General features: G+C 44.3%; 1 protein-coding gene across 2 annotated transcripts in view; it reads right to left on the bottom strand.

The window, feature by feature from the left end:
- LOC147683294 (uncharacterized) overlaps positions 1-26,510 on the bottom strand; it is a 180,301-nt gene that overhangs the window by 84,737 nt on the left and 69,054 nt on the right. The window contains exon 4 of one of the 2 annotated variants that reach the window (XM_086943742.1): positions 2,127-2,222. The exons of the other annotated variant lie outside the window; for it this stretch is intronic. Within the exon in view, the coding sequence (XP_086799868.1) occupies positions 2,127-2,222 (96 nt within the window). The remainder of the gene's footprint in view (positions 1-2,126; positions 2,223-26,510) is intronic. 2 annotated transcript variants of the gene reach the window in all.

Raw genomic sequence — 26,510 nt, forward strand, 5'->3', positions numbered from 1 at the left:
CAAGTACAAACAAAACCTATTGCGCTAAATGGAAGTGCTTCTGCCTGTGGTGTCATTGTGAACACATCCATCCATTCTCTTCAGCTCCTCATCAAATACTGCCTTACATTCTATCGCTGGCTAAATCAGACCTTTTCTCATTCTTCCATCAAAGTATATCTGGCAGATATTTGAAGATTCAGAAGAACAGCTTCTGGATCTTCTCTCTGGTCTGCTAGAATTATCAAACAGTTCCTGAAAGGTCTTTTCAGGGTTTTTCCTCCAGTGCGGCCGCCACCTCCGGTTTGGAATCTCAAGCTGGTTCTGGCTCATCTCATTAAATCTCTGTTCAAGCCTATCCACAGGGTGGAGTTAAAAATGTTGTCTTGGAAATTAGCTATCCTTTTAGCCCTCACTTCAGCTAGGAGAGTAGGAGAGGTGCAAACTCTATCCATTTTAGAACCTTTTCTACAGTTAAAAAAGGACAGGGTGTTTTTAATGTCCAATCCAAAATTTAGTGCAAAGGTCCCTTCGGATTTCCATTTAAACGAACCAGTGGTTCTAAAGTAATTCTTCCCTCAACCAACATCCCCTGCAGGAAGGTCTCTACATTCTTTAGATGTCCAGAGATGTCTCAAATTTTATCTTGCAGGCACAAATGATTTGAAGAAATTATCTTAACTTTTTGTGGCTTTTAGTGCACCTCGAAAAGGTCTTCCTCTCAAAACAAGGAATCACACGCTGGATTTCAAGTGCAATTCATTAATGCCACCAAGCGGCATGAAAGCCGCTGGAGAGACATGTATGAGCTCACTCCACAAGATCAGTTTCATCTTCGGCAGCTCTCTTCGCTGGAGTCCCTATAAAAGACATTTGTAGGGCGGCTACATGGAGCAGTGCCCATACACACACAAAGCATTACTGCCTGGACTCTTTCATAAGGAGCGAAGCGGCATCAGGACAAGCAGTAATGAGGAATCTTTTCCAATGAGAGGTGAGCTTTCCCTTCTATCCCTCCTTCCTATGAGTGCACATTTTGTAGCACATAATGTTTCTGATGTATTGTTATAAGGTATATGATTGTCATATGATGCTGGTTATGCAGCGATATTGTAATACTCATGTAGCAAAATGTGCACTGGTGACTTACTGCTAGCTACTCTGATACAAAGCATGGGAATCTATGAAACTTCTAATACTGGGGGAAGAAAACAAGTTACTTACCTGTAACTTTGGTTCCCCAGTATTGGTAACTTTCATAGATTCCCATGCGCCCACCCTCCTCCCCTGGGAAAGCTCAGCCTTCAGCAAAACTGGTTACTGATACACAACGGCTGCGAAAATCTGAGGCTCTGAGGCTCTCTCCTGAGGGTTCTAGGGGGTGAGGCTAATCTGATTGGTTGTTGCAAAATGTTGGTCTCTTTTACAAAAACAGGTAGATATGCTACAAAATGAGATGAGGCCTAGGCCTTTCTTTCTCTTTTGTACATACTGCTATGGTATTTTCTATTTACCGAGGCTCCCAGGCTGACGACGGGGAATGATACAAAGCATGGGAATCTATGAAAGTTACCAATACTGGGGAACCAAAGTTACAGGTAAGTAACTTGTTTTCTTATAGTGGATTAGATGATTTAATACCAGTTTAGGAACTGAAGCTAAGCAAACGCAGAGGGGGAAGATAGGGGAACAATACAACGTAGGAACGCCCTGGGAGAAGATCTTTACAGCTAGACCTGAGGAGTAAAGACCAAATACAAGAGAAGGGCAGACGAGAAGGAGGGGGTAGCGTGTACCTGCACTGTTTTGAACGAATAATGCTTTGCTGATGTCAGATTGTGGTGTGCACACGTTACTGATTTGTTATGTATTAACATAATTTAAATTATGTTTTACAAAAAAGGGAAGTAGTGCAAATAGTACAATAACATTGGTTTACCATACAATCACAAGCCTCTTCATTTCCATCACTGATGCAGAGTCATGTAATTGTATGGCAGGAGAATAGAGTACACGGTCTATGACAGTATGGTATGGTGGAGGAAATTTGACACTGCTGAGAGTAAAAAAAGGTTGACTTTAGTTAGTACTCACTGTGACTAAAGTAACAAAATCTTTTCATTACAAGCAAAAAATGTTATACTAACCCATGGTTGTGCTGATGCTTAACCTCACACTGTCTTCTGGGCCCAAGAAAGAAGCATGATCCTCATTTTTTATGTGAACGGAAACAACCTCATATTCTGCAACACACAAAGATATCCAGTGCGTTATAACATAAGAAATGAATCACAAGAAATGAATATGTAACTTACCTTGTAGGCATATCGTCATGGCATGTTGGGCCGTAGGTTTACATACTCTTGCCATCTAGTGTTTTGCTGGGATATTTGCAACTTGATTTTCTTTGAGGAATTCTTTAGAGTCACAAGGTGTAGTGCCACCTCCTTTATGGCCAGATGTAGGTAAATACTATATACCTATTCTTAACCCCTTCGCTGCTGATGACGAGCTTGGCTCGTTATCAGCCACGGTGGTCGTGTGCGGATGACGAGCTGAACTCGTCATCTAACGCGGCTTTTTGAAAAAAGCCGCACAGCGGAAAAATAACTGCCGCAGCGATGCGGTTAAATACCGAATTTTACTGATTCAGTATTTAAGAATAGGTAAATAGTATGTAGGTAATTTTTCGGTAAATTTTACCAAATCTGTAAAATTCGGTATTATTGAATCTGTATTTACCAATTCGGTAATTGGCATTCATTCCTATGGGCCTCATTCATTCCTATGGGCCTGGAGGCCCATAGAAATGAATGGAAATTACCGAATCGGTAAATACCGATTCGGTAAAAGGGGGAAAACATTAAAGGGTGGCAGGCTGTCACATTGACACCCTGTTGCACCCCTCAATTGTGTATGGGTGAACATGTTGCAGACATACATGCCCTAAGGGCCTGTATGTCTGCAACATGGCACTGAAGCAATTTGCATAAAATTGCTTTTGGTTTTTTTTCTCGTTATTTCCCACCAACTTGTAGTTGGTGGTAAATAACGAATCCTAACATGGGATAACCACTCATTTGAGTGCTCCCTACATTAGGAATTCGGTCATTTACCGAATCAGTATTTAAGAAATCGGTAATTTACTGATTCCTTAAATTATCGATTCGGTAAATTACCGAATCCTTAATTTCGGCCCCTACATCAGAAAAGCCTATTACCGGTCGGTAACGGCCGAAATTCGTTAATTTCGGCCGTTGCCGACCGGTAATAGCCTTCCTACATCTGGCCCTTAATTGTTAATGCTCATGGGCCTCAGCTTTGTTATTAGACTGTTGTCCGCACAGTGGGTGAGCATAAAGAGGGAGCGTTAGGACATGAAAGTGTCATGACCATGCAATAAGTTATTTCCAAGAGATTAAGTAAAAGAAAGGTATATATGCAACAACAAAACACTTCCAGTTATATGGGTGGGTACATGTAAATTTACTGCACTACAGGCTACGAACAGATACTTGTAAGATAGGTAACATTCTGTAAAATAGGGTAGTACTGCCATATAGTCTTTGTAGAATATGCTTATCTACTGCCACACGTGCTACAGATGGAGTAGATTACCTAAGTGGTGGCTAGTTGGAGAATGCTGCAGAAGGCTGAAACAGAGTTCTTAGGATAGCCCGGCCGACTTGCTTGTTGGCATGCTAGAACATCCACACAGTCGTGTTTGGTGAATGTGTGTGTAGTGGACCACGTAGCTGCTTCATAAATGTCAGCTAGGGGTATGTTTCCAAGGAAAGACAGATTAGCTCATTTTTGGTGAGCTAAATGGGGTCTGGGTGGAAAATTCCTTCTAGCCTTTATTTATCAGTTTGAATACATTTGATGATCCATCTAACTATGCCCGCCTTTCAAACAGGCTTTGCAACAAAATGTAGTTGAGTTTTGTGAAAGGGCTCTGTCCTATAAAGGTAATATATGAGGGCACGCTTGACATCAAAGGTGTGATGGGCTGTCTCTGCCACAGAGTCTGGCTGCGGGAAGAGGACTTGGAGCTCAATGGATTGACTGAGATGGAATGGGGATGCCACTTTTGGAAGGAATTTAGGGTTGGGTCTAAGGACAATTCTGTCTTTATGGATGTGAAAGAAATATTCTTCTAGGTTGATGGCTTGTAATTTGCTAACAAGCCTTAAAAACATGAAAATTACGTGAAAAACAATCTTCAAGGGACATAATTGTAATGGGCACAAATGTAGAGGTTTAAAAGGAGGACTCGTGAACCTGGTAAGGACAATGTTAAGGTTCCAGACAGGGGCAGGAGGCACCCTGGGGAGAATAACTCATTTGAATCCTTCCTTGACAGCTTTGATGACAGGGATTCTGAATAAAGGATGGTGTTCTTTATTTGCAAGCAACACTTAGTGAAGGTTTATGGCTGTATAGTTGAGGCCTGATTTTTGTAGAATAAGGAGGTAGCAGCCAATGTCCTGAACTATAGTTTTAAAAAGGGTCTATGTGCTTAGGAGTGCAATAATGGACAAATCTCTTCCACTAGGCAACAATGCAGGCTGCGTAGTGGGTCTGCATGCTTCTTTCAGAATAGACCTGCACTCCTGCTGGAGGTTAAGAGAGGACCTCTGAATCCAGATTGCTAGGATAAGTTGCCTGGCGTTGGGGGTGCCTGATTGTGCAGTGGTTCTGCGCCTGGCCGGTTGGGGAGCTTTTCATCAGGAACCATTAACATCTCCAGAAGGGTGAGAACCATGGTTGTCTAAGCCATGTGGGAGAGGAAGAAAAGCATAGGCCAGTATCCCTGACCAGTTCATACATAGAGCATTGCTCAAGCCTTGTAGGTCTGAGAACCTGGAGGCACAGTTTTGGCATTTTGCGCGGTGGCAAAGAGATCGATCTCTGGAAAACCCTACTGGGAGAAGTACAGGAGTAGAACTTGTGAGTGGAGTTCCCACTTGTGGACTTGTTGCTGAACCCTCCTGCGGAGATCTGAAAAATTGTTGTCCACTCTCAGAAGGTACTGCACCAGCAGGTGTATTTGGTGGTGTAGAGTCCAATGGCAAATGCTTTGTGCTAACGCTGACAGTTATGATGAGTGTGTTCTGCCTTGATTTAAAGATACTACATGGTGGTGAGGTTGTCTGTTTTAACACCACCACTTTGTGTTGAACCTGGTGAAAAAATGCCTTGAGAGCGAGATGGATGGGCAGGAGCTCAAGGGATTTTATGTGGAGCCCCTTTGTTGTGGCAACCACAAACCCTGAACAGTCTGTTGCTAAACAAGTGCTCCTCACCCTGAGGACGAAGTGTCCGTAATAATGGCAACGGCTGAACAGGGTCTATAAAGGGCTGGCCCTGCAACATATTGTTGCTGTTCCACCACTGCAGAGTGATGGGTTCTCGCCTGTATCAACACTAGATACTCCCAGTGACCAGGCTGTTGACAGGCATTGTTGATGCAGACACATGTGAAGCCTGCCGTGCTATGGCTATGCATGAGGCCGTCATTCGAAGTAGCTCATAACAGATCTGACAGTTAACTGATGATTTGGCTGAAAAAGAGTCAGTAACTGCTGGAATGCATGCACTATTGCCTGACAGAAAGGGTTAAATCTGAAGGGTCTGACGTGGCATTTGACAGGATTTATTGTGAAGCCCAATCTGTAGAGGCAGGAGATTGTATTCTGGTTATGTGAGAGACACTGCTGTTTGCTTGCACTCATGATCAGTCAATCATCTAAGTAAGAGAATATGTGAATGCCGATCATTCTGAGATGGACAGCTACTAAGGTGAGGCATTTAGTGAATATTCTGAGGGCAGTGGTGAACCGAATGGCATCACTTTGAAGCGATAAGTTGACCTCTTACCATGAAACACGTAGCTGCGATGAGCAGGATGGAGGGGTATGTGAAAGTAGGCGCCGTTCAAATTGAGAGCCATCAAAAAGTTGCATTGCTGCAGCACAGGGACTTCATCCTACAGAGTGACCATGTGGACATTTTAATGAGAAGATATTCTTGTTCAGGGGCCTCAGATCGAATATTGCTTCACTTTTTGAGGCTAACAAAATATAGCGAGTGCACCCCCTTTCCAAGTTGCTGCAATGGTGCTGGTCTTATTGCTCCTTTGAGGATAAATGACTGAACCTCTTCTCAAAGCAGGCGCTGGTGTTCTGCTGAGGGGGTATGTTTGCACTGTGGGATATTTGGTGGGATTACAATGAGCTTCAGGTAGTAACCTTGTTGTATGATGGAAAGTACCCATTGGTCATAGGTTATCTCCTCTCAGCGCAGGTGAAACATCTGTAGTATACCCTGGACCGGTGTAGCATGATCAGGGTGGAAGTGTAAGGGAGTTATTGCTTAGAGGGGGCTTCTCCTTTACTGAGCCTTCTTTCACCCTCATTCTGGACTCATTCCCCTGTAACCTCCTCGATTACTATTGTGTTGCCTGCTGGTGGTATTGTTGTTGCTGGCTTTGGTAGGAGGCAGGGGAGTCTGGGGAAGTGGTTCTACTGCCTCTTCCCTATACTGTGCCTGCAAAGGAACCCTCAGGGAGTTGAGGTCTGAAGGGCACTCATCGCCTTTGCTGTATCCGTGTCTTTTTCAGCTTTTCAAGCATCTTGTCTACCTGCGGTCCAAACAGGTGCTCACCATGGAACTGTAGGTTCAGAAGATGCTATTATACTTAAAGCAGGAGACACGGATGGTCTTGGACCATGGTGCTAGTATTAACACCCCTGAGAGTAGACCAACATAGTTCACAATCGTCCGGTTTGTGGCCGATTGTACCGCTACCCGCTTGCCGACTGCATCAGGTTTTTTACTCTTCTTATAAGGAGATGGGACACCCCCAGTACTCTGGGAGTTTACCGGTTTATTGCCGTAACATGTTTTTTGCCATTGATCACAAGGGAGCCCGGTGGAACATATGGCAGATGTAGGGTGGATCGTTGGGTGAGGGTTTGTATTTTTTGGTTACCCTCCATGTGATGACCCTAGCCTTGACTGGCTCTTTGAGGGACTCTGGTACTGTCTTGAGAATCCCTTGAGCATGGGGAGGAACTGTAGGGCGAGTTATGTTTTTGAAAGTGTTTCGACCAGGAAGTCACCATACTCCCAGACGACACCATACTCCCAGACGACGTGTATATCTACTTCATGAAAAGTCGCCGCCCTCTGTATAATTTTGTGATAGGAGGTTGTGTCATCAGCTGGGGAGGGTTTTGCCAAGTACAGATCAGGGATGTATCCCCTGGGAGATAAGACATCATAGTTGTCCCATGGGTCGTCCCTGGATTCAGGATCCTAGGGGGAATCATAGGATACTCCGCGACACAAGGGAGGGGGATAATGCCCCTATCCTTATGTGTTTTGTGACTCAGTGGCGGTCTAACTTCCAAGGCAATTTGCTCCTGCTCTTCCTTCGCAGTGTCTCCTGAGGCTTTGGTAGGAGCTTGCCAGAGATTTTACCAGTTTGTGGCTGAATGAAGAGCTGCTCCTGGCTAGCGTTCAACACCTCCTGCAAGTGCTGGAGAATAGGCTGCTCCAAATCATCAGAGCCAGCAACCTATGGAGCTTTCGGCGCCGAGGGACTTATCAGTAGCTCTGGTGTCTTCAACATTGCAGCCTTCAGTACCAATGGCTTCTTTGATGCCAAAGTAGATTTTGGTGCTGGTGCTGTCGTCGGTTTTGGCGTCATCTTGGATGTCGCAGTCGAAGAGCCCGTCATTTCCGAGGAAGGCTGCAGCTTATGCCATGCCTTTGTGCACAGAGAAGGGAGATGTGTCGGCACTAAGGACTTCTGTTGGTGCAGACCATGGCCAAAAGGTAGTGGCAAACCAGCAGGCTGTTTTTTAGTCACTGGGCTTGATGCCTTAGCCCCACAGAAGTGGTGCTCTACCGGTCCACAGGGTTGTTGTGTGGCGGTGAGTTAATGTCTCCTAGCATTTGGATCTTGGTGTTGCTCTCCCTCGGACTGAGAGAACCAACTTTCCTACAAACTGGACTGCACAAGCTGGCCTCGGAAGGGCAGACTTCTTCCTCTACCCAATGTTGCATTTCCCGAAGATGTCAGGGGAGTCATCTCCGTCTCACCTCTGCATCCTTCGATGGGTCCACCTCCATTCGCCTCAGTAGTGAGGAGTCTTCTTGGCCTGGATAGTGAGGCAGGCTTGACACATGGTCTCGTTGTGCTCGGGGGAGAGGCAGAGAATACACAGTGGATCATGGAGTGACACTGGGGGCAGTATTGAAAGGGCGACCTTTCCATCACTGACCTGCCATTCTCGTTGAAAAGGAACCAGAGAAGAGGGCCAGGAGGTCCTGGGAGGGGGCTGAGCCCCACCAGGAGGCATTTCTAGTGAGTGAAGGTGTTGTAGATGTTTGATTCTATGATAAATAGGGATTGGGGATCCGTGGACGTTGTTCCGTGAAACAGGAGTCGAGAAGCTCTGGTAGTAGTTCTATTAGGTTCCATTAAATCAATGGGGTTCACCCACAGAATCAAAGGACCTGGGTATAAATAGTATAAAGAAAAAGATGGTCCTTGACTATGAACTAGTACTAAACTTATGTCGTTACTTAATAGTGCGATTAGATCTGTAAATGTTGATTAAAGCAACATGTGGGAGATATATTTAGGAAATATCAGTTTTGTGCACATTGGTTGCAATCATAAAGGGTACCCAAAATATAACATCAATTTGTGAAAGAAAATATTGATTGTAACCACACTCTGATTTCTCGTTATGTCAAAAATTCACGTATTTATTTACAATATCATAAAACAATTCTAAACGGCGCAAAGGACTATCTGAGTATAGTCCGTGAGAAAGGGAAAAGGGGTGCTCTTAGTGGTGTAGAGAGGAAAAGGGAAAGGAGAGTGAGTGCAATATACAATTGTAATATTTACAGAAACCAAAGTGGGACAGCTTCCGCTATCATAACAACCTGTCCACAATAATTAAAAAAGGGGAAGGGGCTTGAACTGGAACGGGTACAGGCATCCAACATGATAAGCGTCGACGTTTCGACCCTATTGCTATTGGGGTATTTGAGACCTCAGCTGCGGGTCTTCTTCAGGACAGAATGTTGGGATAGGAGTGGGAGGGAAGGGAAGGCTCGGCCGTATTCCAAGATACTAGGTGAGTCCATTCCTATAGATTAATACGACTGGATATCTGTACTCAGTAGCCCTTGGGAGATGGGCTCTGACTCAGTATCCCCTTTCTATCCAATAGGTGACCCATCCCCTACAAGTTTGGACGGAGGTCCACTCTGAGCAGTACTATTGGTAATGTACCCATCACTCCACTTTAACTACACTCTTGTGTCTTTTTTTAACATAGCCTTAACACTTACCTCATTCTTGTACTACAGGTGTTCAACTTAGATCACCCGTTGGAATACGCCCGAGCCTTCCCTTCCCTCCCACTCCTATCCCAACATTCTGTCCTGAAGAAGACCCGCAGCTGAGGTCCCAAATACCCCAATAGCAATAGGGTCGAAACGTCGACGCTTATCATTTTGGATGCCTGTACCCTTTCCAGTTACACCACTAAGAGCACCCCTTTTCCCTTTCTCACGGACTATACTCAGATAGTCCTTTGCGCCGTTTAGAATTGTTTTATGATATTGTAAATAAATACGTGAATTTTTGACATAACGAGAAATCAGAGTGTGGTTACAATCAATATTTTCTTTCACAAATTGATGTTGTTATATTTTGGGTACCCTTTATGATTGCAACCAATGTGCACAAAACTGATATTTCCTAAATATATCTCCCACATGTTGCTTTAATCAACATTTACAGATCTAATCGCACTATTAAGTAACAACATAAGTTTAGTACTAGTTCATCTATTAGGTTCCAAACACGGAACCCGATTGGTACACAAACAAACCAGATGGCGGAACAAAAACAATCTAACTATGGAGCCAATGTCCATGCGCATTTTCAACTCAAGGAGGAGTCACTATACCTCGCGACTCAAAAAACTTCTTCGAAGAAAAACAAGTTGCAAACGTCTGAGCCCAACAGTAGATGGCAAGAGTATGCAGAGCATGTTAATCTACAGCTACATATGCTACCAATATTCACATTACCAAGGAAGAATCAGTGCATGAGTGCAAAGGTTGTTAGGACGACGAAAATCATTGTTTACAATATCAAATGATGTCTGAAGACATGGCTTGGACTTTGGATACATATAATGACATTGCACCGCAGTGGTAGCTCCTCCGCTATGGCGGAGGAGCGTCGCCCCACTGCATTCTCGCAGAACGAGAAGCAAAAGCATAAAATGGTAATAACTTTTAGTTATTACCATTTTATGTTTCCTCTGCGGGCGGGTGGGGCTGCTCTGCTAACGAAGCAGGGCAGGGGAGGAGTGGTTCGCCCACTCCCTAGCGCGCATTGGCTGTTCGGTCGGCTCACTCCGACAGCCCAAAGTCGTCATGCGCACTTTCCCTGCATTACAGCCTGCATGGAGAACATGTCCACCCTTCCAGCCCTTGCCTGAGCGCCATGTCACGGTGCTCAGACCAATCACAACGCTGCATTGCAGCATTGTGATTGCCGTAGGGTACGGAGCCTGGCTGCCTGCTTCCTGTTCTCATCCCGGGTCAAAGGCAGGAGAGCAGGAGCAGGGAAGATGCAGGACCCGGCCTCAAAGCAAGTTTTTTTTAAATTGTTTATTTTTGTTATTATGCTCTCTCCTGTGCGACCCTATCCTCCCCCCGTAACCCACCTGTGCCCCCCCCCCCCACCTACCGAGCCATGCCGGCCGCAACTGTTATTGCAACTTACCCCAGGATATGATAAATGTTTGCCTAGCAAGCTTTATTAAAGTGCACATTTTTTTTAATTAACTCACAAATATTTCCTTTTAGTATACTTTGTCATAAAATAACAAAAAAGAGGATTGGTTAAGATGGCTCACACCCCATGCCCAAACCAGTCCAACAAAGAGCTAAAGGGCTGGTTCTTCTCCACAGTTCAGAAAACTGGACCTTCTGTCTCTCTTTTATGCCTATTGTTTGGTGGTGGTCATAAAACTTGGATTCCCTACTTGATGTAGGCATGTGCCTCTTATGCTTTTTCAACATTGATACCACTAAAAGAATATCATGGGGCCTCTAGTCCTACTAGTGACAACAACAAGCAGGTTGCTACCGCTAAAGGCTCCACTTCCGTCCAGAGGTAAACAAATTATCCGTGTCATTAAGTCCTCTCTGTAGAGAACCAGGCCTTTGAGGTCACACCTTGCAAAAATTGAATTTAAGGCAATTGTGCCTGAAACTTAAGTATCACACAGTCATGAACATTGGTATAAGACATCATCTTCGTGCACTAGTTGGAAACTATCAAAACCCAATTAATAATAAAAAGGGAGCTTCCTAATATATAATAGAAATTTTATAACAATGTTACTTGCGTAACTATTAGGTATGGCCCAATAGCACGTCAGTTTCCTGACAGCTGGACATAGGGTGACCACCTCCTTCCAAGTAATTGCAGACACAGTTACTAGTCCTTCATTTCTGTGTGATAGCCTAATGCACTCTGTGTGTTGAAGACTTGCTTTGCTTTCATTTAACTAATCATATTACCACACCTAACATCAATGATTGTAGATGAAAGGTTTAAGACTGACAACAGTGTCTGTAATGACCTGAAATGAAATGGTCACCCTACCTATGCACAGAAAAAAACCGAAAAGTTTCAACTAGAGCAGTGCCATGAATGTGCTTCATGGTGTCCAGTCTAGTCAGCAGTCACCTTCTACATGGGGTTGCAGGTTTAGGTTTAAATTATGTTTATTACCATTTTAAAACACAATGCAAAACAACTGCACTTTTCTTCCAACATATTATAAAAGTGGTTTGCAACTCCTAACTTTTGTATTCACCACAGAACACAGAAAATGTATAGAAACCAAACCTGTTACATGTTTTGTCAATATGGGTAGGTCGGATGTCGGCCTTAATGTACAGAAAAGGACTACATATCTATCAGAAATACACTACAGCCTCCCCTCCCCCAAAAGAAATGGGTAAAAGAAAAAAGGAACAGGATGTCCCTTCAGGCCACAGTAAATCACTATTATTTGACCTCACTCATCACCCTCTCAGAAACGGTTTGTCCACCATGTTCTTTACTCATTCATTCCACTCTGTCACTTTTTAGGTCTCACCTACTGCCATCGTACAGCAGGTTTAGAGCCGCCCGTAGCTTATTATTGGTTGTTTTTATTGTCACTACCAATTGCTAACTTTTTATTTGTTACCTTGTTTGGGCTTTCCCTCCTCTCTTGGTCAAAACCTACCAGACAGCACAGCTCTCTGGCTGCAAAGATATTTTGGGAACATGCTGTAAGCTAACTTAGAAATGCATTTCACTTTTCCTTATCATTGACTTTGTGATTTTTCACTCGTGTTTGCTTGCTTTATATTTGCTGGGTTTATTTGTTTTAGCCTGTTCATCTTGTCTCGGTACCGCACATGGAGCATATCTCATTTACTACTTCTCTGATAGGCTCCATTTTTTCTTCCACAAGTGCTCACTTTTCAGGAAATCTTTTTTTTGTGAAGCACTACATGAGAGTGCACATGCTTTCTAGTTGCCTCCGTTGTGTGCTTCTTCCACCCTGTGCTCTGTGTTGCTGTCTCTCATTCTATGCTCCCCACCCACACAATCATTTCATACACATGTATTGTAAATAGCTACACCTTGCTTCTGGGGAAGTTCAATGGATACTAGAAACAGGACTTCTGCTGTTCTATGAGCGCCTGATTGGGGCCCACAGGTACCAGAGACCGCACCATCTTCACTGCACCAGAAATTCACCTTCTGCTGCTGCTGCCGTTGCTGTGTATCTTTCTCACTGTCTTCAAAGCGGAACGTTATTTATATACTGTACTTGTTTTGCTTATATTTGCAAATCCGTTTTTAACTGTTCTGTAATTTTATTTGCTAATGCGTTTTATGCTATATTGATTGTATTCCATTATGGCTGTTTTTGTCAACCGAATAAAGATTTTAAAAGAAAGACATTTATTTTTAAAAAAATCAGCTGAAAAGAACTTGCCAATAAGGACAAATGTGATGGTAAATCTGTTCTAGCTAACTTAATTGGTCTCCAGGAGGCTGCATTTTACAATAAGTTAGTAGGTTAAGGAACTACCTTCTGCACAGTTCTTTGTGTACCCAGTAATTGTGAGGGGAGTATAATAGTGTTAACATAACTGTGGACGTTAATGCACTGCTGCCAGAGATCTGTGTTTTGTTGTGTCACAGCTTTAACTCAAAATAGCGTAGAGGGTAATGTGCCTGCTGCAAAGCACATCATGTAACTTACTGATCATTGATTTGCATTTTATGTTGATAGGTAAGTGCCCTACTGTGTTTAACACCAAGATCATTTTGTTCCTTCTAGTTCGTACGTTGCAATACATCTAATGTAGCACAGTGATCTATTTACCAGAACCAGGAAGCTGCTTGGAAACTGCAACTCAGGGGTCAGGTCCTTATTGTTGTTTTTTTTAATGTGTTGCCATTCTAAGATTTTAACTGGGGCCCCCTGCCTAATGTATCCAACCAGGGCTCCATCAAGGTCGGCCTCAAACTTTGACTTTGTTTCGGTCAAGCGCATCCAGATGTCCAAGAGTGGCGCCATATGTTTTTAAGCACTGTAAAGTGGTTAATCTTTACAAATGTATATCTCTGGTTCCCTACATTCGTTTTTTGGGTGTTTGGTGTCTATTGTTCATAAAAATATGTTCCTATTTTTATAAATTGGTGTGGGATTTTTATTGTTTGTTGTGTCTTATTTGATGTATTGGTGTTTTTAACTTTAATTCTCCTGTCTCCTAAGTTAGGCTTGACTGCTCGTTGTCAGCTACCAAGGGTTGAGCAAGAGGCTAATTTACTGAGACCTTTACTGGACCCAATACTGTGTTGGTAGCCTTATTACTAGTGGTAGGTGCACATTTACCCCTACCAATAACCCACTTTCCAACATTTGGTGTTCAGCGGTGTGGATACAGACATGTGTTTAAAGTCCACCATAGAGTAGTTAAGTAAGATCTTTCGCTTAAAACACACATTTTTATATTTGAAATTTGGACTAAACTGATTTTTAATGCATACTTTTTATTTTTCTAAATTTGTTCCAAGTCTGATTGGTAGTAGTAGATACCCAGAACTAGGGATACCATGGAGCTGGATCTGGCTAAACTGACTAAACTTTGCGGGAAGAATGGTAGGTTCTTTAATCCCTCAAAGGTGGGAAAGTGCTTTGACTGTAATCAGCCAGGGCACAAGAAAGGAGATGCTGTCTGCACAAAGAAAACAAGAAATCAGAACAGTCCCTCTTACTGACTAGAGAAAAAAGGATAGTGCTTACTCATAAAGTGCCGCCATAACTCAAGAGATCTTTACAATTAGAGCCACTCTTAACAATTGTCACAAAATATAGAGAAAACAATTCAGATAAAATTTATCAATGATTTATTATAAAATACACAATATAAAGCATCAATAACTGTGCCACAGTACAAATTAAAAAAGAGGACAATCCTTAGTTGATCACAGGTCATCAAATAAAATTCCAATAGATTATGGCATTTGGCAAAGGATCTCCTTATGTCTTAATACTGCAATGGAGATTTCCTTCTATGGAGGAAAAGGAGCCACCGGTATATAGGACTGTTATTCACGCTTCCCTTTTAGGTAAGGGACCGGCGTAAAATACAGCCGAGGAAGATACGGCTCGAAGTTAATAGAGTCCGTTTTTTTAAAAACCCTGTCCTGATGAAGGTGTCAACTTAGAAACCGAAACGCTGCGTCGACAACTTGTTTTTAAATCTTTTGCTGTTTTTAATATTTTGTATTGTGGACATTGTAGAGATGTACATCATTTCTGTATGATGCTGACACTCTTTTTTAATTTGTACTGTGGCACAGTTATTGATGCTTTATATTGTGTATTTTATAATAAATCATTGATAAATTTTATCTGAATTGTTTTCTCTATATTTTGTGACAATTGTTAAGAGTGGCTCTAATTGTAAAGATCTCTTGAGTTATGGCGGCACTTTATGAGTAAGCACTATCCTTTTTTCTCTAGTCAGTAAGAGGGACTGTTCTGATTTCTTGTTTCACTTTCACTCCTCGTCCCTGGAACGGATTCTGAGAGGAGACCTCCCTTTCGGGTTTTTTTATTATTTTATTTAGTCTGCACAAAGAAGCCAGCCACTGGTGCGCAGTCCTCAGTGAGTGAGAGTGTAAGTGTGGGGGTGGACAGTGCACCAGAGATGGGTGGGGGAGTGACATAGGCAACCTTTGTGTCCCTGGATGGGGTGGACATTGCAACCCTGGCCCCCTTACCTCCAAGCATGGATAAGTAGGACTACCATCAGTGAAACTGAGATTGAGGCTCTGAGAGAGACAAGAGCCAGTGTGACTATGGTCATGGGCACGCTGGTCTCTAAAGAGCAGATCCTACCTGATGAGTTTCACCAGGTGACCTATGAAGACACCAGAAACAAACTCCATCCAATGACTATGGTGGATTTGGATTGGGGAGGTGTGATATCCCCGTGGCAGGTCATTTGGGGCAGAACAATACTTGGAGCCGGTTGGTGAACCATTTCTACTGGCCCTTTATGTCAGAAAAGGTAATCGAGTTCTGTAGCTCCAGTGTCACCTGTCAGGCCAGTGGCAAGACAGGAGGCCAGTCAAAGGCTCCCTTGATACCATTGCCATTGGTTGGGAATCCCTTTAAGCGGACGGGGGAGGACATTGTTAGTTTCCTAGAATCCCCACCTGCCTCAGGGAATAAGTGTATCTTGGTGGAAGTGGACCAGGCCACAAGATACCTTCAGGCAATACCCCTCAGAACAGTCACTGTTCCTTTAGTGGCTAGGGCCCTACTGTGTGTGTTTACCAGAGTGAGGTTCCCAAAAGAGATTGTTTCAGATGGGGTCTCAAGCTTCATGTCCAGCTATCTGAAAGCGTATGGAATGAATGTGGTGTTACCTACAAGTTCACCAACCCATATCACCCCCAAACTATTTGTCTGGTGGAAAGGTTCAATGAGACCCTAAAGGGCATGATCAATGGGATGCCTGGCAAACTCAGGAGGAGATGGGATGTTATCCTCCCATGCTTACTGTTTGCCTACAGGGTGGTCCCACAAAAAGGGATCGGTTTCAGTCCCTCTGAAATGTTATTTGGGCAGACTGAGGGAGCCTTTGTGCCTGCTGATAGTCTTTGGAAAAGCCTCTCAAGGAAGCAAAGGACAATGTGCTTGACTATGTGCTGGTCCTGAACTTTCACATGGCAGAGTACATGTACAAGGCAGGCAGGAAACTGGAGGCCAACCAGGACCTCATGAAGCACTGGTATTATCAAAAGTCTGAAATGCCCGAGTATTCTCCAGGACAGTTGGTGCGGTTGTTGGGAGCCTGCAGCTCCTAGGGCCCTCCATGACAAGTGGACTGGGATCTATCCAATCATTGAGAAAAAGGGTGAGATTACCTACCTGGTTGATCTTAACACCCCAGGAGCCCTCATAGCGTCCTGCATGTCAATAGATTGAAACTCTACCATGACATGGCACACCTGACCATGTTACTGGTCACAGATGAGGGAGAAGGGAGGAAACAGAACCAGTGTCCAACCTCCTCTCCAACAATGTGAAGATGGATCAGTGGAAGAAGTTTTACTCTTCCCCCAAAGTTATAGGCCAGCAGCACAGAGACTGCAAACAGGTGCTTGGGCAGTTTTTTGGTCTGTTCTCTTTGCTCTCAGGTATTACTGACTGGTGTGTGCACCACAGTGACACTGGTGACAGCCCACCGGTCAACAGTAAACTGTACAGGTTGTCTGACCAGGTCAGAGCCAGTACCAAGGCTGAGGTAGCTAGGATGCTGGAGATATGGGCAATAGAGCCCTCCGATAATCCATGAGCCAGCCCAGTGGGGTGGGTGCCCAATCCAAATCACCAGGGGAAAAAGAAGGAGTTTATGTTCTGTGTGGACTACAGAAGACTGAATGCAGTCACTAAGACTGATGCTCACCCTATACCTAGAGCTGATGAGCTCATTGATAGGTTAGGGGCTGCTAAGTATCGGAGTACATTTGATTTGACTTCAGGCAGATTGCCCTCACTGAAGGAGTAAAGGGGAAGTCAGCAATCCCCACACCAAGGGACATAACCTGACCAAAGTAAATTGTTTTGTTTGATCTGTTTTGTTGACTTTTTTAGAAAGATTATGCGTATTACAAGCTTACCTGTTACTTACAGGAGCAAGAGTTACATTCAAAAACATGTTATGCAAGACATTGCAATTGTACGCTAGCAGATAACATATTTGCAAATTTAAGTCCCTACAGCTTTAAGTCTTACAGAAAAATAGGAACTTGCATAAAAATTGTAGCATGTAACGGAAACAGGCAATTTTATATACAAAAGTTGCCTGCCTGTATGTGCGTGTGTTTTTGGTGTGGGCGATGTTATTAATTCCTTGTAACTGCGCTGTATCACTGAAGATTGTTGATCAAACAGGTATATATATAACCCCAAAACTCGTAACATCAAAATTGGGAGAAGAACAAGGGTGGGCTTAGCTGGTGGAGGAAGCGTGTAGTCGTAAACCACCGTGTAACACCTGTGGTTTCAATTGTTTAGTCCTGTTGACATGGTCCTGCAGTCAATTCAATTCAAACATCTTTATTCTGTTACCGTAAAAAAAAACATAAAAGTACAGTGCAAATGACAAATGATAAAAACTACTTTTTAAAAAGGCAGTGACAGCAGCAATGACATATACTTCATCCAAAAGTTCCAAAGACAATAGTTTCTGTAGTACCGGGATAATCCATCTCCTTCTTGGTCTAATATAGTATTTACAGTCGAACATTATGTGTATAGATGACTGTATGGAGACATCGTCACACGGACCTTTAAATAGATCTTTAGACCAATCATTTAATTCAGGAAAACTTAAAGATCTAAATAAGATATTCAGTCTGAAACGTGTCAGCAAAAATCGGTCATAGTCGCCCATAGTTAAAGAAATATAAGGCTGAATGCTGAACGTCAGCAAAGTAGGTTGATGAGCTCGAACCGTTGATTTTTTCATTTAATTTATGGCTCTAGTATCACTCATTTAACCGATACAGCTAGCTTTAAAATCTTTCCTAGGCATGTTGCACATAGTGTATGGCTCATTGTCCAAGTTTAATTAAGAACATTTTAACATGCTCTAAACATCTTATGTGTTTGAACCCATCCAACCCTAAGGCATAGGTTAAAATATGACGGTTAAAAGCAGTTTCATCTGTGGTCCAAATTTTGTGCCATAAGAGAAGAGGCTGAATCCTAATCATGTCCTCCAAGTATGGCATAACCAGTTCCGAATGGCAGATGTAATTTGAAGTGCTGTCCAGGACTACCAAAACAAATTTAAAAAACAACTTTTCCGCAATCTGTAGAGCATTTACCTCAGCATAGCCCCAGATTCCAGCTCCATACATAGCTATTGCCACGCACTTTGCTTTATAAATGCGTAGCAATTCCACAGGGGGTCGTCTGCCTAATTTACAACTAAAATTAGAAAGTGCCATCAATGATTTGGTAAACAAAAGCCATCTAGTTTAAACAGCCTGGGTCCAGGTTCTTGACCTATCAAATAGGATCCCCAGACAGGAAAATGTTTTGGTACACTTGATGGGCCTTGAGTCTATAAAAATAGTGTTAATCTTTTTATTAGAACCCACCCCACAGTTCATTGTGAACGTTTTGGAGCAAATAATCCTAAGCCCCAGATTTAACATGAAATTTGAAAAGGAGGTGATGACCCTCTGCAGACCGGGGGTGTGCTGGCCATTAAAACCACGTCATCCGCATATAGGAGTGCAGGGATAGGGCGCTTTGCAGCTGTCAGCAAGTCCCTGCACTCCTTGACTAGGGTAGTTTCAAGGTTATTTATATATAAAGTAAAGAGGAACTGGGCAAGGACACAGCCTTGCCTCTCTCCTCTTGACACACTAAAGTGACTAGTGCATTCGCAGCACTTCCCGTACCGAACCCTCGCCCTTGCCCCTGAATAAAGCTGCCTCAGAAAAGTAATTATTAAAACATCCATGCCCATACCCGCTAAAATAAGCCATAGCTTATCATGGATGATGCAGTCAGACGCCGCTGTTCGGTCGACAAAGGTCATAAATAATCGTCCCCTTTAGCTCTAGTATATGTGTCTAGAACTGTATGTAAATTTAGGCCCTGTTCGACTGTGCCCATGCCCTTATGGAATCTTTGTAAACAACAGTGGTCCCTTACAAGCAAAACAATACAATTTAATAAATATAGACACAGTCGTTTCTATATTGGTGTGACATGTCCAGCCGGACAGAGGTCTTATATTTACTTTTTGGTAATATCAACAATTTCATCAGCAATTTACAAGGTGGGGCACAAGCCTGTACCCTTACTTTCATTCATGAAACGTACAGTAGGAAAACATGAAACACAAAGGGCTTTTAGGCAAAAGCTTACGTTTCTGTTATTATCACAGTTTCAATGGTAAAACAAAGGAATCATACACCTTTACATATCAAATGACATAAGGTTCATAAACGTATAAGGTGCCCTCACGGAAGCCATATTGCAAGTCTCTTATAATAGCCTGTTCCTCTGCCCAAGCCTGCATTCTATCCAATAAAACTTGCCCAATAACCTTAATGGTCCTGCAGTCAATTCTAATGTGTGTGATATTTGCTGCGATAACTTGATCAAAGTAATGCCCTTTGGCTTAAAGAATACTCCTGCCACCTTCCAAAGGCTGCTGAATAGGGTCCGGTCTGTATTGGAGCAGTTCAGTGCAGCTTATCTTGACAATATAGCTGTGTACAGTGCTACCTGGGAGGATCACTTAGAAACCTGAAGGAAATGTCGGACTATTAAGGCCAGCAAGTGCTAAATAGGGCAGAGTTCTGTGGTGTACCTGGGCCACTTGGTAGGTGGGGGCCATGTACAACCTCTCCAGGCCAAAATCTAAACCATTTTGGATTGGGCAGCTCCTACTATCCAGACACAGGTCAGGGATTCCTTGGTCTGACTGGGTACTATAGAAGATTTGTTCAAAACTTTGGGACCATTGTTGCTCCCCTGGCAGAACGTACTTCCAAGAAGAGGCCAAAGAAAGTGATGTAGACCCCAAAATGTCAGAAGGCCTTTAGCACTCTGAAAGAGGCTTCAACCGTGACCCGGTCAGGAATTCAGGTTCATCCCACTAAAAGCTCGGGAGCTCCAGACTTGCAGGATTTATCCGAGGCCTCGCAGATAGTCAAGCCGGTGAACCCTAACTGAATCCAGCCTGCTGTGAAGGGTCGACCGATGTAGGAAGTAAAAACTCCAGAAAGGTTTGACCAGGCATCGCGCTTAGTGTATCCAACCAGGGCTTCATCTCGGTCGGCCTCAAACTTTGACTTTGTACTGGTCAAGCGCGACCAGAAGTCTCAGAGTGGCGCTATATATTTTTAAGCACTATAGAGTGGTTTATCTTTAAAAATTCATATCTCCAGTTCCCTACATTGGATTTTTGTCGTTTTGGTGTTTATTTGTTCATAAAAAACATTTCCTATATTTATAAATTGGTGTGGGATTTTTATTGTGTCTTGTGTATTATTTATTTGGTGTACTTGTGTTTTTAAATGCTTCACACTCCTGTCTCCTAAGTTGGGCCTGACTCCTCATTGTCAGCTACCAAGGGCTGAGCAAGGGGCTAATTTACTGAGTCCTTTGCTGGACCCTATTCTGTGTTGGTGACCTCATTACTAGTGGTAGGTGCATACATACCCCTAACAATAACCCACTTTCCAACAGGTTGCTTTTGTTCTACTTTGGCAGTCATGCTGATCAAAGTTGGATAGTTGTAGTATAAGCGGAGAGAAGACTATTTCAAAGCAGATTGTGTTTGAGCATAATAGTTCTTGGTAGGTGGATATGCACATGCGATGCATAGAGGCTCAAATCAGGGACCATTGACGATTAAGCTTTTGCATCTGGTGGCCTGCAATGGGAAAGACAGATGGGTCGGGGACCACCCTTCTGTCACAAAGCCAATGAGGATAAATCAACAGGAGAACAGTAGATTGAGGGCAACCAACTGAAAGAAAATGCTTCACTCTAAAGGCACAAGTGTTTTTTATTTGGTTGTTAATAACAGTACACATTACTGAGACTTTGGGCGAGGGTCAGAGCAGCAATCTCTGCATGGATATGATCTATCCTAGGTTAGATGGGCAGCTACAGAAGCACTCTGATCTAAGAAAGGCTTTGCTTCAGAGGTAGCATGTCCTCATTTCAGGCTCAAAGCAACTTTGACACTGCAGTTCATAAGATTAGTATAGGCAGTTTCCTAATCACACTGACTAGCTGATCTCTTTCTACTTAAGTTACGTAACTGCAGGCTTTCTTCTTCAGTCGTAGAGCCAATTTGTGGCTCTTGAATCAGCGTGTCAACATCTTTCTCTAAAGCAAACACAATAAGATGTTGGACAGAGTTCTGAAACTTTTCAGACACTCACCCCCCAGTCACTATTAGATCTGGGTTAAATCCATCATTGTTCTTCTGCTCACTTTGCCACCCCAGTTAAGACCCAGTCATATGCAAATCAGTCTTGACCCTGTTCCTCATGAGAACAGTCCAGCCCGAACTGCCAGGCCAGGGCAGGTCCTTCCTGGACCAGAAATAAGCATTCTAGTACCAGTTTCGGGTTAACACTCCTTATCAGCCAGGCTAACTTGAATCCAGTGGCAAAGTGAGCAATCTGGGCATACCCTGCTAATTTGGGGCAAACAAAGCAAACACAATAATTACTGGGGCAAACATTTGCAATTGTTCAACATTCCATCCATCAATTGTTTTTTTGCATATATCACCTCGAGTGGGACGGGTATGGCCAGATGTGGGTCCTGTGCTCTTCATGTCACTGGAGTCAAAGTAGTCTGGCTGATGAAGGGTGAAGACTGTTCCAATGGGGGAGCAGGGTCAAGACTGATTTGCATAGGGCTTGGTTTGAACTGGAATTGCATGGGTAGCATAAACAACGATGGATTTAGGCCTAGATCTCTGTATTGGGGTGAATGTCTGACATTTTTCAACATTTTGTCCATCAATTGTTCTTTTAACATATTTCTCTAAACAAATCCTTTCCTCTTTTCTGGTGAAGGGAGGTTTGCTGAACGTGAATGGTGAAATCATATTCTAACTACAAGGACTAGGTTAAATCTCATTATTGTGCCATTTGAGACAAGTTTCACAATGTATAGGGCAGCAGCAAAATTCAAATGTAAATTATTTTATGTATAACCCACTCCTAGGAGCATCAGCATCTTATGATAGATACAGTGTCTCAGAATTGTGTGGTGGGAGGCATTCCTTAGTGCTTCCAGGTTCTGTGATTTTGGTGCAGACAAACCTCAGCCAATCGGGGGGGGGGGTCTTGCAGGAGCTTATCTTCCTGAGCTAAGTACTGCATACACTGGATTCACACAGAACACTTCCTTTGTACCACAGGATAGCGCATGGCCATGCACTTGATCCCTTCTATTCAGTCAAAACAGTTTCTTGAAGGCCAAAGACCTGCTGAATCTTGCTCAGATTGGTGGGGTAAACACAAAGCTCTTCCATATGCTCCGCTGTTGCATTTAGTAATGGAAATCCGACACACAACAAACTGAGCTGTACTTGTTTGCACAAAAATTAGAGGAGAAGAATAAGCAGGATGGGAACAAGCAGCAGGCTACAGACTCTAGCTTTCCAAACTTTTCATGTTGGGGACACACTTTTTGTAGCTGCATCATTTTGGGACACAGTAAGGCAGTGTAGCGAGCGAGCATAGCGGAGCGAGCCCGAACCACCTAAGTGGGGTTCAGGGGGTCACTCACTCACTCTGTCTGTCTCCCTCTCTCTCTGTCTCCCTCTTTCTGTCTCTATCCCTCTCTCTCTCTCGGTCTCCCTCCCTCTGTCTGTCTCCCTCCCTCCCTCTGTCTCCCTCCATTTGTCTACCTCTGTCTCCATCCCTCACACTCCATCCCTGTCTCCATCCCTCTGTCGCCCTCCTCCCTCTGTCGCCCTCCTCCCTCTGTCGCCCTTCTCCCTCTGTCGCCCTTCTCCCTCTGTCGCCCTTCTCCCTCTGTCGCCCTTCTCCATCTGTCGCCCTTCTCCCTCTCTCTGTCTCCCTCTCTCGGTCTCCCTCTCTCGGTCTCCCTCTCTCGGTCTCCCTCTCTCGGTCTCCCTCTGTCTCCCTCTCTCTGTCTCCCTCTCTCTGTCTCCCTCTCTCTGTCTCCCTCTCTCTGTCTCCCTCTCTCTGTCTCCCTCTCTCTGTCTCCCTCTCTCTGTCTCCCTCTCTCTGTCTCCCTCTCTCTGTCCCCCTCTCTCTGTCCCCCTCTCTCTGTCCCCCTCTCTCTGTCTCCCTCTCTCTGTCTCCCTCTCTGTCTCCCTCTCTCTGTCTCCCTCTCTCTGTCTCCCTCTCCCTCCCTTTGTCTACCCCGGACTCCCTCCCTATGTCTCCCTCTTTCTCTGTCTCCCACAGTTTCCCTCTCTCTCTGTCCCCCTCCCTCTGTCTCCCTCCCTTCCTCTGTCTTCCTCTCTGTCTCCGTCCCTCTTTATCCATCCCTCTGTCTCCCTCCCTCTCTCCCTCTCTCTGTCTCCCTCTCTCTCTGCCTTCCTCCCTCTATCTCCCTCTGTCTCCCTCCCTCTGCCTGTCACCCTCTGTCACTCACCCTAGCTTTTGGTGCAGATGTAATTCGAAGAACACATGTCTACTGTTTCGCCTTAACGGAGATAGCTTAAGTCTGAAACATTGTTAAGAATCAAATGAGGTTTCATTCAAACTAACATCCCCTTTAACTCTAAAATAAGTATTGGCAAAGCCGTGCCAGTTCGGAAAGGTGCCACATTGTGCAAATTGCCCTTAACATCTGATAATACGCTGGCAAGAATAGCACATACTTTTTCTTTTTAATCTCAAATTTAATCACCAGTCCAACAGGATTTATTCAAGGACAAAAGTCACATGCTACATTTTCGAAAAGACTTGTGTCCTACAATGGGACATAAAATAAAAGTTGGAAATACAGCATAAAATCAAGAAGGTGCAAGCACCGCAGTACATGCTATTACACTCTTTCAAAGGAATGCCTCTTAATTAGCAGCAGCTAAGTGCCCTTAATACTGGTGTCATCCCGCGACACACCCACCATTTGCAGGCGACACAGTACTGTCGGGACACACAGTTTGGAAAGCTCGGCTATAGAGGACGCACTTACCAGCACAGTCTACTGGTATCTAAGACAGCGCAGAGTATGGGGTCCAACATACACAATGATGCCCTCAGATTTTGGTTCTACATATCCTCATACTGAACATATATCTCATACAAAGGGAGAAGTGAGGTGTTACAGCAATGGCATATTGTGCAAAATTTACAAAGGAGAACGAGGAGGCAGCCTACTCAGAATTATCACAGACAACGGGCTGCACCCACTAACCACAGACATCTGTCACCAACGGTCACTGGTATCAGCGCTAATCCAGATGACCCTTATGGTGATTTTAGTGGTCTTAGACAACCTTAGAAAGCTCTCTAAGTGGTAGCTGTGGAGAAAAGCCTTCGGGCTTAGTCTAGAAGGAGTGTAAAGCAGCATTTTTTACCAGAGCATAATCTTATTGCTACAGCTTAAGTGGGAAAAAAAACACACAGTGTATTTATAAAAATAGGTATTTATTATAAGACACTCACTAACGCATACAGATATCTCCTACCCAGAGATATACCAAAAGCACACAATACTATGTAAAGAAAACAGCTAAGAAGCACGGATTACACAGTGGTCACCAGGGGGGGGGGGGGCCAAACCATAAACTAAAATAGTGGGATGCAAACCACGACCCAAGCCAAGACTATATCCAGAAGACAGATAAGTGCTGGGAACCTAAGGAACCACCCAAGGTAAGTACCCAGGAACCCCACGGAGGCCGTGTGCAGAGTGAGAACACGACTGCGTGCTCGATTCAAGTCAATGGGTAAGTCACGGTTGCAATTTTAAAGAGGAAGGACCCATCCCAATGGACCCTGAAGAAACCACATAAGAGACAGAGTTTGGAGTGCCACCCCACCCGTGAATACCCTAGGAACCAGGATACCTACACCAGGGAAGCCGGGTGCATAGGTCCAGAGTGGCATTGGAAATCGCAGTCGAATTCAATGGAGGACTTCAGGAAGATGCTGCTGGCAAAGAAGTGGTAAGTGTCCGGTGGAATCCAAGCCTAGATTCAAGAGTAGAACCTGCAAGCAGATGGTCAGATTATAGGTCACGCAGGGCTGACCGGGGTCACGGGAGTCATGTGCCCACAGATGTCTGCTGTCGCAGGGAAGTTGACACTGCCCTTGTTTCTGCAGCTATGTGGACCAGGTGACACAGAGGACGACAATGAACAGTGAACGAGCTATCCCACGTCATATGTCGATATCCAGAGGGTCGGTATCTGGCTGGAGCACCAACAGGCCTTGGCAACTGCAAAACGTGGCAGAAAAGGAAAAGGTATGGCGTTAGGACCAGCAAGGTCCAAGAGTCTCACTACGTGCAAGTGGATCAGAGTAAGCCCCAAGCAAGCAGAGGAGCCCACTGGAGTTAAAGAAGACCCTTCAACAGGGCCCGAAGATCTCTGGAGACAAGAGTTCCCCAGCCTTAGCAATGGCCAGTCAACACAGTGTACAGGGATGCAGTTCCGGCCGTGTCGACGAGGGATACTTGCTGCAGACTCAGTCTGAAGACAGTGCAGGCCTCGGGGAAGCTGCAAGACCATCACCTATGTTACCGACCCAGTGAAAGACCAGGATCAGCAATCGGTCAGTTGTGTTGTGGTACCTGCGGATGCAGGGGAGTGACTCCTTCATGCCAAGGGAGATTCATTCGGGTGTCTGGACCTGGAAAGGACGTTTATGGAGGTCGGACACTGGCATTGCAGCAGGCTAGCAGAACAAAGAGATCGGGAGCCGGCAGAGTCTTCCAAATTTCAGTCTTTGTTCCAAGGCGAAGTCCGATGCCGTCAGTCCAACGCGGTCTGCACAACTCGGTTAGGATGTCCAGAGGGTTGAAGATGAGGCAGAGTTTGATCTGAATCAAATCCCACGACGAATCTAGGGACCAACCTGCAGGTAAGCCCGTAAGTACCCTAAGGTAAAGAGTTAGGACGATTCAGGGTTCCCTCCCAGGGGAGCGGTCAGACAGTGGGGAGGATACTCCCATGTCCTTTGTCTAGTTTTGTGCCACAGAGCCGGAGCCAACGGCTCCCTGAGCTGGTTTGAACTGGACTGTGCAAGTAGGGTACCAAACATTACAGGGTTCATGGCTGATGCACTCACAACTAGGGAGAATGGACTTCGAAAGTTATAGGGGTGTTCTGCTCATGCAGAGGCACCCTTGTGAGAAGTTAGC

The sequence above is a fragment of the Lissotriton vulgaris genome, chromosome 11 (genome assembly GCF_964263255.1).
Source record: "Lissotriton vulgaris chromosome 11, aLisVul1.2, whole genome shotgun sequence".
NCBI classification, from domain to species: domain Eukaryota; kingdom Metazoa; phylum Chordata; class Amphibia; order Caudata; family Salamandridae; genus Lissotriton; species Lissotriton vulgaris.